The sequence below is a fragment of the Oryx dammah genome, unplaced genomic scaffold (assembly GCF_014754425.2).
Source record: "Oryx dammah isolate SB20612 unplaced genomic scaffold, SCBI_Odam_1.1 HiC_scaffold_10, whole genome shotgun sequence".
NCBI classification, from domain to species: Eukaryota; Metazoa; Chordata; class Mammalia; order Artiodactyla; family Bovidae; genus Oryx; species Oryx dammah.
This window is the reverse complement of record NW_024070194.1, coordinates 17,372,594-17,385,072: the sequence shown is the minus strand read 5'-3', so window position 1 is coordinate 17,385,072 and position 12,479 is coordinate 17,372,594. Positions and strand designations below refer to the sequence as shown.

The following is a 12,479-nucleotide window of genomic DNA, read 5'->3' as shown; positions in this document are numbered from 1 at the left end:
AGATAAAGCCTGCACAGCAACAGAGACCCGGCACAGCCACACCCCCCAAAAAAGAATGAAGACCTAGACATCCTCTCTGCTCACCGATTAACAATAATGGTAATTCCCTAAAAGGTGCAGGATTTCACTGCTTGCAATATGTTTCCTTGTCTATTCACACCTCCCCGATCCCTGTAAACAGTCCTCTGAGGCTGCCCAGGCAGGTTTCATCATCTTCATTATACAGATGAAACCAAAAGAGAGCTCAGAGAGGCCACGTGACTCACTCATGGCCACACAGTAAATGACAGTCAGGTCGCAAAGCCAGATCTTTGGGTTCCAACTCTCAGATTCTTCAGTCCACACTGGGTGGTTCCCAGCATGTCCTAATGGTACACGGACAACAATTAGTGGTGATGGGGAAATGGAAGACCTCAGACCACCAGGATTTTGAAGGTCAAACAGTCAATCTGTCTGCTTCTTTGAATCCTGGACCCTTAAAAGTTAATAACCTTCAAGGTAGAGAACATAGATACCAAGGGGAAAAGGAGGGGATGGGATGAATTGGGAGATTGGAATTGACATATATAAACTATTGATACTATGTAAAAATAGATGAGTAATGAGAACCTTACTATTATAGCACAGGGAACCCTACTCAGTGTCCTGTGGTGACCTAAATGGGAAGGAAAAAAAGAGGGCATATATGTATACACATAGCTGATTCACTCTGCTGTAGAGTAGAAACTAACGCAACCTTGTAAAGCAACTATACTTCAATGTCTTGTTTACATTTTTTTTAAAGTTAATAACCTTCACACTTCCTTGGCTGGAAGGGACCCTGAGGTCAGGCAATTGCAGCTACAGCCTTCACATAAACCTCTTCCTAAATCCTCCTCAAGTAATCACAAACACTACATTTTGTTCAGTTTACAAGCTGTTTTCCACAAGCCCTATGTCTTTATCCAACAGGCGAACACCTCCAGCAGTCAATAACTCTGAATAACTCAAGTGACAGCAAGCTTCTCTGTAGCAGCTCCTCACTGGGAGAGAACTGTCAGGTTTCCACCTTATCCCTGGGGCACCAGAGCAAGCCTCAGGCCACAGGAGATCTGCCCTCATCATCCGCAAGGCCCTCCCCAGGCGACAGGTCCCAGTGCCTTCCATCAACTGGGAGGTGAGCTTGAGAAAGGCCCCACCGGGCTCCCAGGGACTCAAGCCAGGCAGCACCAGGCCTGCCGCGGACATGCTGGGGACCTGCAGTCTCTCCTGGTAACTCGGTTCCTGCATCTTAGAAGCAAAGCGGCCCAGAGGGGCAGGAAACAAGTCAAGAGTACAAGGTACTCTGACTCCAAGCCTGGCTGCCTGGAGAACTGGCTCTGGGACCTGGAGCAAGTCCCCTCCCTGTTGTGGCTGCAGTTTACCCATCTCGAGGATGAACGAAACAACTCCTCCTGGAACTTCCCAGCCGGTTCAGTAGTTAAGGCTTTGCACTTTCACTGCAGGAAATGCGGCTTTGATCCCTGGGTCTGGGAAGTAAGATCTCTCATGCCTCACGGCGTGCCCCCAAAACAAAACCAAACAAAGAACTCAACTCCTGTGATAGCCTCTACATTTACGGCCCACATCCACAGTCTCTAGGCTTTCACCTCGCCTCTGTGAGGCTGGCAGCTGGAGAGAAGATCAGGGACTGATTCACGTGGACACAGTCCAGTCCTGCTCACCTCTCCCATCCAATCTCCTCCGTCTCTCCAGGCTCGGAACTGTTCCCTGAATTCCACAAGTTTCTTCCTACTTCGCTTAGCCTGGAAGGGTCTCACTCCAGCTCCTTATTCAGCTGGCTCCCTCTCATCTGGCCTCCCTAAGCTGCCCAGGCCCCCCTCGTGTCCCTCCCCACCCTTGTGACGATCCCTAGTGTGATGCAGTGTGTGATGCAATGTGTGACTACTGTCTAATTCCAGTCTCCTCCACTAGAAACAACAGCTCCATAAAAACAGACACTTCATCCTCAGATCTGTGTGAGTGCCTGGTACCCAGCAGGCATTAAGTAAATAGTTGGTGACTGAATGAATGAGGGGCCAGGACTGCTTCGGGTGGGGAGGAGGCTCTATTCCTTCCCCACGGAGTCTGCCAGAGAACATGGTAAGCGCCCACGGATACGTGTCATGTACCGCTTGAGCATAACAGTGATGGAAATTACCCTCCTCTGAGGCTTGCTCCACGCCAGGCGCTCTCAGGGTGTTTGCGCACATAACTCATTGAACCCTTAAGGTTGGAAGATGTGTGATGTCTCTTTTTACATCAAGGAGACTGAGGTCCAGAGACATTAAGGGGCTTGCCCAAGATCACACAGCCAGGAAGGCACACTCTTCAGATATAACAGTGGCCTGAGGCCTGCACGTGAAGCCAGAAACACTGAATGAATGAGGGAAACTGAGGCTGAGCCCTGACCCAGGCAATGGGTGGTCCCCAGCCAGGTCCTGGCCCCTGTGAGGCCTCAGGTTCAATCTCCAGCCTTCTGGAACTGTTTTCCATCCTAACAGTCATGGGTGGCTGGGCAGGACTCCAGAGCTCTGCCGGGTAATTTCCTGGGACGAACAGGAGCTGGTGGGAGTGGGTGAGGGAGACCATGAAGCCAAGCTCTACGGCCCATCTTCCCTTGCCAGGGGAGCAATGGAGGCCAGGAGGCAGGATTGAGGAGCTCAGGGCAAGTCAGGCACCACCTGGGCAGGGCCAGGCCTTCTCTGGCTGATCTCCCTCCTCTCTCCTAACACCCTCCTCACAGCTGGCTTGTGAAGACGGCAGGAGCTGACTGAGCCCCTGACTGTCCACACCGAATGGGAGCTTTGGGAAGGCTTACCCTCCCAATTAACAGATGAGAAAACTAAGGCCTGGTCTGAGGAAAAAAGGTTAGAGGCTAAAAGGTAGGTTATTCTGATTCAGACAGACGCTATCCTTCTATTGTACAAGCAGTTACTAAACACATGTGGGGTAGCATATCCTGGGGGAGATGGAGAAGGGGGGACACAGTTAAGCAAGACCTCACAGACTCTGAAGACAGAGAAACCCTTTTGGCCCGAAGAGCTACAGTGCATGGCTCAGTGTTGCCAGGCAGACAGAAATTAGCAGAGTGCCATGAACTCGGAGGCTCTTCGCCAGGGGTGCTCTGGGTGTTGTGCCAGGATATCAACTGATAAGAGCAGGTAACATTTCAGCCTCTTCCAAACCGTGCCCAGCCCGTGGCGGGAGAACCCAGGAAGCCGGCAATCTCCCAGGCCAACAGCGACATACGAGGCGCTAAAGTTGCCTCAGTGGGCAGACAGAGCTTGGCCTGCATCCAGTAGGTCCTCATGTGCACCGAAAGGGTGACGGTCAAGACTGCTTTCCTGGGAAGCTCTCAGGTCCCCTACATGCCCAGAGGAAAAAGCCTCTTTCAGATGCCAGCTTCCCTCTTCTTATTGGAAAGGAGATGGACACTGCTGGGGGCCACCGATAGGACTGCTGTGTATACAGGGCCTATCCAAAACTGGGCAGAAGACAATACCCTGGGATTTAGGGAGCTGTGAACCGGTTCTCCCAGGACACCATCCTCCCAGGCTGCAGGACCGTTAGACTGGGCGGAAGTCGGACTCTAGCCAAGGGGATGTTCCCAGATGTCATGCTTTCAAACGGGGACCCGCCCTAAAAGGCAGGCAGGGACAGGCCCGAGCCAGGAAAGCCCTGGGTGAAGACTTAGGCTAGTGTTCAGGCCTCTCTTTAGCCGGAGATGGCCACAGGTCTCCCCGGCTAATGGCACACCAGTGCCTGTCCCAGAAAGGAGGGCCACCCAGCGGCCTGGGGGTGGGGGCTCTGAGCTGCGATTTCCGAGGTCCAGCCCCTCACGGAGCACCCACCCCCATCCCAGGCACCTTATCTAAGCATCCTCCAAAGCACTCAAGACCCCCTTCCTAAATCAAAGCCCATCCATCGGCAGTCTCCTCCAGGTTCCTCCCTTAGGAGGTTTCCCAGATACAATGGGAAGCGGGATGCGAGGGAGCCCCTGAGGGTTTAGGCCCCTTGCCCAGCTTGAGCGGTGGGACAGCGGGCCGCCTGGTGCCTCGGGCCGGTGGGGCGGACACCCGCGCCTCCCCGCGGCCTCCTCTTCCCCCACCGGGACCCCCGCCCCGACCCCGCACCTTGAGATAGTCGTTCTCCGAGCGCAGCTCCTCCAGCTCTCGCACGAAGCCGCCGGGTCCGCAGTCCAGCATCTCCTCGGTGAGGTCGGAGAAGGCGAGCGAGGCACTGAGGGGCAGGCGGCTGCTGCCCACCGACGACGCAGCCACCGACGGCTCCTCGGGGGAGGCGGGGGGCCGCGGAGGCTGCTGTGCCGGCTGTGCCGGCTGGGGCGGCTGTCCCGTGCGGGCCCCCCCGGGGCCCCCGGCAGCCGACTCGGCGTCGCTGCTCAGCGCCAGCTCCAGGCCCAGCAGGCGCGCCTCCTCCGACGCGCAGTCCGAGACCTCCGAGCTGCTGTCGGTGAGGCTGGGCGGCGGTGGCGGCGGCCGCGGCCCGGTCCCCGGGCGCGGACGGCCCTTGGCGCGGACCCCGGTGCGGACCCCGGCCACTCGCGTCCCTGCGCCCCGCGCCCCGGGCGCCACTGCACGCCCCTTCTTGTCCGGCCTCGCCGAGGACGCGGCGCTGCAAGCGGCCGCGGCCCCCGGGCCTGGGCCGCGGCGGCCCTTGGCCAGCGACCAGCCGGCCACGTCCTTGGGCCGGGCCGGCGACGGCGCGCGGTGGCTCTTCTTCCTCTCCGGGGCGGGAGCAGGCGGGGGGCCGCAGCCCCGAGCCGGGGGCTCCCCCGCCGGCAACTCCATCGCGGTTTCTCTCGGCCTCAACGAGCGGCGCGCATGGCCCGGGCCCGCCCGGCCTCCGCGCCCCGGGGGAGGCTCCTGGCGCCGCTCCGGCCGCTGGGGTCGCGGCTCTTCTCGGCCCACCTCAGCCCCTGGGCTGCACTCCGGCCCCGACCCCCGCCGCACGGTCTCTCCGCTGCTCTGGGCTCGGAGAGAGCGGCCCGATCGCCTCCAGGCACCCCGGCTCCGGCTCCGGCTCCGCCCGGCGCCCGCCCCCTCGGCCTCGCCGCGCCCCCGGAGCGTGCCCGGGCCCCGGCTGCCTGCGCGCCGATCGCTCTCTCGAGCTCCGAGTCCGGCTGCGGCCCGGGCCCCGGCTCCGCCCGGCGCGGCCCGCCCCCCGCGCAGCCCCGCCAGCTCCCCGCCCCGCCGCCTCGGCTCGGGGACGCGCGGCTCCGCGAACAAAAGGCGGACGCGGCGGGAGCGGCAGGGAGGGACACAGGCGGCGAGCGAGGGAGGGATCTGCGAGGCAACAGCGACCCCCTCGAGGGTCAGGCCGGCCGAGGCTGCCGAGGCCCCGGCTCCCTCCGCCTCCGTTCCGCCGCCGTCCCCTCCCCTGCTGGCCTGGGTGACGCCCCCGGCGGAGGCGCCTTCGCTCCCCTCGTCCGCGCAGAGGTCGCGCGAGCGGCCAGACGGGGGACTCCCAGGCAGAGGCCGGGCGGACCTCAGATCGCGTGAGCCAGCATCCATATACACGCCGAGCACCTCGCCCCTCGCGGCTGTGCGGAGCGTGCGCGAACTCCGCCCCCCTGAACCTGGCGGAGCGAGACAGATCATCCCAAAGTACAGATGCGTAAACTAAAGCCTGGGGAAGACCGGCGATCCCGGCCCACGGTTACTGGCAGAGCTGGGATGACGCCAGACCTCGCGCCTCCAAGGGCGTTCTCCGGATATCCAGGCTTGGCTTCCCTCTCATAGTCGTGGGGAGCGTCTGGCCCTTGGTGCCTGCCCAGCTCTGCACGCCTTGACCGGCTGTGACCCCAGGCACGCTCGCTCCTTCCCTGAACCCGGTCTCAGGCTCTGCCCGGCTAAAATCGAGGGGACCCGTTCTGAGAAGTCAGACCTGCGGATGCTTTGGGAGTAGGTTTTGGCTCCCGCGTGGGCTAGTCCGAGCTGGACCTGGTTGCCCTGATCTTCACACGTCCCAGACAGAGCAACTCCATATGACCCTGGAGCCCCGACTCTGATGGGTGTCCTTTCTTTCCTTCCAGAACTGTGCTCCCGTGTTGTTGATTTTTCCATGTGGCTGTCACACCTTCCCCGCCCCCTCTCCTCGCTACTACCCGCCATCGCCGCCTGGCCCCTGCTGGGCAGAGTCATCGGAAGTCCTTTGGCTGCCCAGCGGGCTGGCGATCACCCTCAGGGTGGCAGCCCCTTGCGACGGTGGGGGGCAGGGCTGTGTTTACCCCTCTGCAGCCCCTTCTTCCTCCCTCTGTTCCTCTTCCTTTCGATTCCTCCTCCTAACCCTTTCCCCCTTCCTTTTCCATTTCTCTTTCCCTCCTCTTCCTCCTCCCCCCAGTCCTCTTGCCTCACTCCTCCGCTTTGACACGCAGCTGGCCCCAGGTCCACTTTGTTCTGTACCTCCTCCCCTACAGCGGTGAATACACTCCTGGGGTATGCCCTCTCCTTGTGAGGCAAGGCTTCATTCCCATCTAGGGGTGTCTAGGTGTGTGAGTGCCCCCTCCATCCTCAAACCCTTTCTCCAGGTGCCTCCACCAGCCAGGTAAGGAGAAGGGCCCCTCGACAGGTCCTCTGCAAACACTTCTTCAGGGGCATTTCCATCCCCTCCTGGCAAAGCACCAGCTCCCCTGTCCGCACTGACTGTCCACTCACCCAGTCCACAGAGGGCCACAGTGGTGGACTTGTCAGTGGTGAATTCCTGACCTCATGGAGCACGCAGTCGAGGGAGATGAGCCACAAAAGAGTCATCACCCACAGGATGGCATGACATTCCACCAAGGCAAGGTCCAAGGTAGGCCCTCCTCTGCCTCTCCGGCCTCGGAAGACCCCATGTGATATAATGAATGACAGGGCCCTTCTAGCTCTGATGCCAACCATTTCTTGTAGACTGGTTCTGGTCTGGCACAGAGAGATGCTGTGTGGCTCTTGGAAACTCCATACCCTCTGAGCTTCAATTTCTCCATCTATGCAGAATGTGGGCTTGGAGATGCTGGATTATGTGAACCGTGGCAGGGGAATACGTGCTAGAGCAGGCTGCTCAGCCACTCCTGACACACTCATGGCCACAGCAGCAGCTGCCTGGATCTCCCGATGTGGGCCTGGGCGAGAGTCCTGGCTCTACCACATACCCTGTCTGGGTCCCAACACTCATAGCTAAGCAGGAGGCCAATGGCACTTCCTGTTCTGAGGGTCTTCAGATGTGGGAGCCCTGAATCCACATTGCAGCCCCAGAAGAGCCTGGGGAATAGCAAGCCCTGGTGGGGCTGGGGTGGCAAGGACTGGATAGGGTCAAGGTGCGGGCTCTGGACTCGGTTCAGAGGAGGGAAACAGCAGAAGGAGTAAGACTTGCCAGGGGCCCAGACTTGGCTCCTTGGAGGTGGGGAGACCACCCAGGGCTTCCTGCCCCCTGAACACTCATGCCAGGCTCAGTGCCCAACACGTCAGCAGAGGACCCCGGAAAGGTTAGGAACTTCTTGGGACTGACTGTATTTTTTGAAGATAGGTTCAAGGATGTATCAGTTCAGTTCAGTTGCTCAGTCGTGTCCGACTGTTTGCGACCCCATGAACTGCAGCATGCCAGGCCTCCCTGTCCATCACCAACTCCCAGAGTTCACTCAGACTCACATCCATCGAGTCCGTGATGCCATCCAGCCATCTCATCCTCTGTCGTCCCCTTCTCCTCCTGCCCCCAATCCCTTCCAGCCTCAGAGTCTTTTCCAATGAGTCAACTCTTCGCATGAGGTGGCCAGAGTATTGGAGTTTCAGCATTAGCATCAGTCCTTCCAAAGAACACCCAGGGCTAATCTCCTTTAGGATGGACTGGTTGGATCTCCTTGCAGTCCAAGGGACTCTCAAGAGTCTTCTGCAACACCACAGTTCAAAAGCATCAATTCCTCTGTGCTCAGCTTTCTTTATAGTCCAACTCTCACATCCATACATGACCACTGGAAAAACCATAGCCTTGACTAGACGGACCTTTGTTGGCAAAGTAATGTCTCTGCTTTTGAATATGCTATCTAGTTTGGTCATAACTTTCCTTCCAAGGAGTAAGCATCTTTTAATTTCATGGCTGCAGTCACCATCTGCAGTGATTTTGGAGCCTCCCCAAAAGTCTGCCACTGTTTCCCCATCTATTTCCCATGAAGTGATGGGACCAGATGCCATGATCTTCATTTTCTGAATGTTGAGCTTTAAGCCAACTTTTTCACTCTCCTCTTTCACTTTCATCAAGAGGCTTTTTAGTTCCTCTTCACTTTCTGCCATAAGGGTGGTGTCATCTGCGTATCTGAGGTTTTGATATTTCTCCCGGCAATCTTGATTCCAGCTTGTGCTTCTTCCAGCCCAGCGTTTCGCATGATATACTCTGCATAGAAGTTAAATAAGCAGGGTGACAATATACAGCCTTGATGTATGTATGCTGCTGCTACTGCTGCTAAGTTGCTTCAGTCGTGTCCGACTCTGTGCGACCCCATAGACGGGAGCCCACCAGGCTCCCCCGTCCTTGGGATTCTCCAGGCAAGAACACTGGAGTGGGTTGGCACTTCCTTCTCCAATGCATGAAAGTGAAAAGTGAAAGGGAAGTCGCTTAGTTGTGTCCGACTCTTAGCGACCCCATGGACTACAGCCTACCAGGCTCCTCTGTCCATGGGATTTTTCCAGGCATGAGTACTGGAGTGGGGTGCCATTGCCTTCTCCAGACGTATGTATAGCTTATCCCAATTATTCTTTTTTTTTAAATATTTATTTGGCTGCATGGGGGCTTAGTTGCGGCATGTGGGATTTTCACTGTCATGCGGGATCTTTCGCTGTAGCACACAGACGCTCTAGTGGTGAGGTGCAGGGCTCAAGGCTTCTTAGTTCCCCGACCAGGGCTAGAACCCTCGTCCTCTGCATTGCAAGGTGGTTTCTCAACCACGAGACCATCAGGGAAGTCCCCCAATTATTCTTTCTTACAGTGTGGCACTGACACTCTTCCAATTGAGTGACGAGGCTTGTATTCTCTCGCCTCGAACCTGAGCAGCTTTTGTGACTGCCTCAACCAACAGAGAATGGCAGAAGTGACAGTGTGACTTCCAAAGCTAGGTCCTAAAAGGCAATATGACTGACAACTCAATCTCTCTGTGTCTCTGAGTCTCTCTCTCTCAATCCACTTTCCCTTGGATCCCAGCCACCATGTTGGGAGGAAGCGAGGCCTCATGGGAGAGGCCACATGAAGGTGTTCCAGTCAACAACTCCAGCTCTGGTCCCCACCAAGCCCTGGACATGTAAGAGAAGGAATTTTCATATGATATAGCCTCCAGCCTTGGAGCTGCGCCAGCTGATGCTAAGCAGGGCAGAAATGAGCTGTCCCAAACTGCAAAATAAATATTGTTGTTCTGAGACACTAATTTTGGGGGTAGTTTGTTACGCAGCAAGGAGTAACTGGAATGCTTGTTCAAGGTCATATAACTTGGAAGTGGCAGGGCTGGGGTAGATTTGATCCCAGGGCCATCTAGCTTTAGACCCTGTTGTGCTGCACTGTTGGGTAGTGTTCAGCTCAGGCACACACTGTATAAAGTTCTACTCTAGAAGTCATAAAGCATTAAATGATTGTAAGAAATAAATCAGATTGTAAGAAATGAAGATGCTGATCACCCAGTGGGAAAACAGTTTATGTTCTCCCATTCAAACAGCTGAATTGACCAACATGATGGAAACTGAATAGAGACTAAATCCTGGAAGGCTCCCAAGAGGAGGTGATCTTTTAAAAACTGAAATTTTTAGTCCTTTTTTAAACGTGCTTTTATTTTTTGGCCACACCATGCAGCATATGGGATCTTAGTTCCCCAATGAGGGATGGAATTCATGCCCCAGCACACTCCCCATAATAATAATAATAAGCTACAAAGACTTATTGTACAACACATGGAATATAGCTGCTATTTTACAATAACTATAGATGGAGTATAACCTTTAAAAATTGTGAAGTCTTAACCACCGGTCCACCAGGGAAGTCCCAAAGTTTTTGTCCCTTATACAAACCACTGGCTGAAGAAGAGTTAGAGGAATTAGTAGGGGAGCCTGCTTTAAATAGAGTAGTCAGGTCAACCTCTCTTTGGAGGTGACATTTAAAGTGAGTTATTCAGAGAGCCAGAATAAGATAATTCCAGGCAGAGAGAACCCACTTGATTGATGGTCAAGACAGTGAGAAGGGCCATGTGACCAGCACTTGACGGGTGATGGACAGAGCTGGAGTGGACAGAGGGGGTCACAGCAGCACTTTCAGGCCTTTATTCTTGATGCAGTGACAAGCCACTGGGGACTTTGGAGTAAGCCAGGGTGAGATGTAATCTGTGTTTTAAATAGATCACTCTAGCTGATGGCAAGAAGATGCTAGAAGATGGGGCATGGAGCTGTTGGACCAGCCTCTGAGAGGTAACGGTGGCTGGGATGAGAGTGGAGGCAGTAGAGAGGGAAGAAGAGGGATGCTCCTGAGATCACTTCTGGGAACTTTGAAGACTTAGACACCCATGGATGGAGGTGAGGCATCAGAGAAATGAAGCTCAACTCCCAGGTTTGTGGCTTTCGTTACAGTATGAGTGGTGGTGTGGTTCAACAAGACAGGGAAAACAGCTTAGAGGTGATTGTGGGTAGAGAGACCAGGTTTAGAGATGGAAATTCAGAGTTCTTTCTGGGCCCAACTGAAAGTTCTTTGAAATGTTTTTGGAGAATTTCAAGGCATATAGGCAACAGATCTATGAGTGTGGAGCCCAGGGTAGCATGTGGTCCAGAGTCATGAAAGATTATTAACATTTAGATAATATTTAAATCCATGAGACCAGATAGGGTCACATACAGAAAGGGTCTATAGAGAGAAGAAAAACTGCCCTAGAACCAGGAAGTTAGGAATCCCTGGTTCTATCACAGATATAGAGAACAAACTAGTGGTTACCAGTGGGGAGAAGGAAGCGGCTTAAGAGGTACAAACTGTTTTGTAGAAAATAAGCTACAAGTGGAGTTCTCTTGTGGCCTAGTGGTTAGGATTCCAGGTTTTCACTGCTGTAACCTGCAGTTCAGTTCCTGGTTGGGGAACTGGGATTCTGCAAGCCATGTGGCACGCACCTCCCCAAATAATAATAATAATAAAGCAACAAGGGCTTATTGTACAACACAGGGAATATAGCTACTGTTTTATAATAACCATAAATGGAGTGTAACCTTTAAAAATTGTGAGTCACTATCATGTATACCTGTAACTTATATAATGCTGTACAAGTATACTTCAATTTAAAATAAAAAGTAAAATTTAAAAATGAAAAAAAATTGGTAGTTGTTCCCTCCAAGTGTGGATGAGATTGGGAGAAGACAGGATGAAAGGGGCCTTCAACAATTGCTTCTAGAACATCTATCATTAATTGTTCGAATCTTATTAAATAAAGCTATCTCCATATATCATTTCTTAATAAGGTAGAAAATTAAAAAAGAATCCCTGGTTCTAAAAAGTAGATGAGAGAGGAGACACCAGCCACAAAAGACAGCAGGGGAGCTGCCACTGAAGGGGTAAATGTAAGAGAGGGAGAATCACCCTGTTAAATAGCAGAGGGGCTGGAGGAAGATGAGAGCAGAAAAGTGTGTCCCCCCCAGCCCCAGCCTAGAGAGACAAGAGCAGGCGTGGTCAGGACAGATGTCAAAGGCCAGGGATTGAACAGTGACGAGGAGGTAGAGGTGGAATGTAGGGAGAAGAGGATGGAGCCGTCGTGGTCACGTTGAGAGGCAGGGGCAAGCGAGAGATGGATGAGGCAGAGAAAAGTGGAGAGTGAGAAATCTAGGGGGACCCCAGGGACTGGATTCCGAAAGGAACAGAGGCTGTTCCTTCATTGTCCCGGAAGAAAGGCAGAAGAGATGAGTGAGATGCAGGTGGTCTATCGGAAGGGTGAGGGAGGGACTGATGGCTTCCATTTTCTCAAAGAGGAACAAAGTCACCAGCTGAGAGTGAGGAGCCAAAGGAGTGGCAATTGTGTGTGAGGGGGGCAGAGACAGTCCATTACAGGGACCAGAGCACGGAGATCAGAGTTCCCGGGATGCATGAGGGGGTACATCATGTACCCACCCACAGCTCAGAGTGAAGCCAGTCAGCCCAGCGAGCCACCAGGTGTATCCTCTCCATTTTCTCCTAATGTCTTAGGGTTTATTTTGCGTAGCGGAAACTGTGCCACACATCTCATTTTATATCTGCTTTTTTCACTTTACAGAGTAGCAGAAGCATTTTCCTGTGCATTTATGAACGCTTGGCAAACATCGCTTTTAATTCCTAGAAATAATGCACAGAGTGGATGTTCCATGGGTCGATTAACCTTTTCCCCTTGTACAGGACATTGAAATTGTTTCCTGGTGATGACTGTTGCCATGCTAAAAGAGGCGGCGTGTGGTCTGGAGGAGAAAGGAGAAGGCAGGCTG

At 54.2% G+C, this 12,479-nt stretch overlaps 1 protein-coding gene across 2 annotated transcripts in view; it reads right to left on the bottom strand.

Annotated features, from left to right (window-relative positions):
- Positions 1–5,071, bottom strand: part of SOGA1 (suppressor of glucose, autophagy associated 1) — a 75,104-nt gene extending 70,033 nt beyond the window's left edge. The window contains exon 1 of one of the 2 annotated variants that reach the window (XM_040247369.1): positions 4,155–5,071. In XM_040247369.1, coding sequence (XP_040103303.1) covers positions 4,155–4,829 — 675 coding nt within the window. In that variant the 5' untranslated portion in view covers positions 4,830–5,071. The remainder of the gene's footprint in view (positions 1–4,154) is intronic. The other variant, XM_040247370.1, reaches the window with a different exon arrangement.
- Between the last annotated feature and the right edge of the window lie 7,408 nt (positions 5,072–12,479).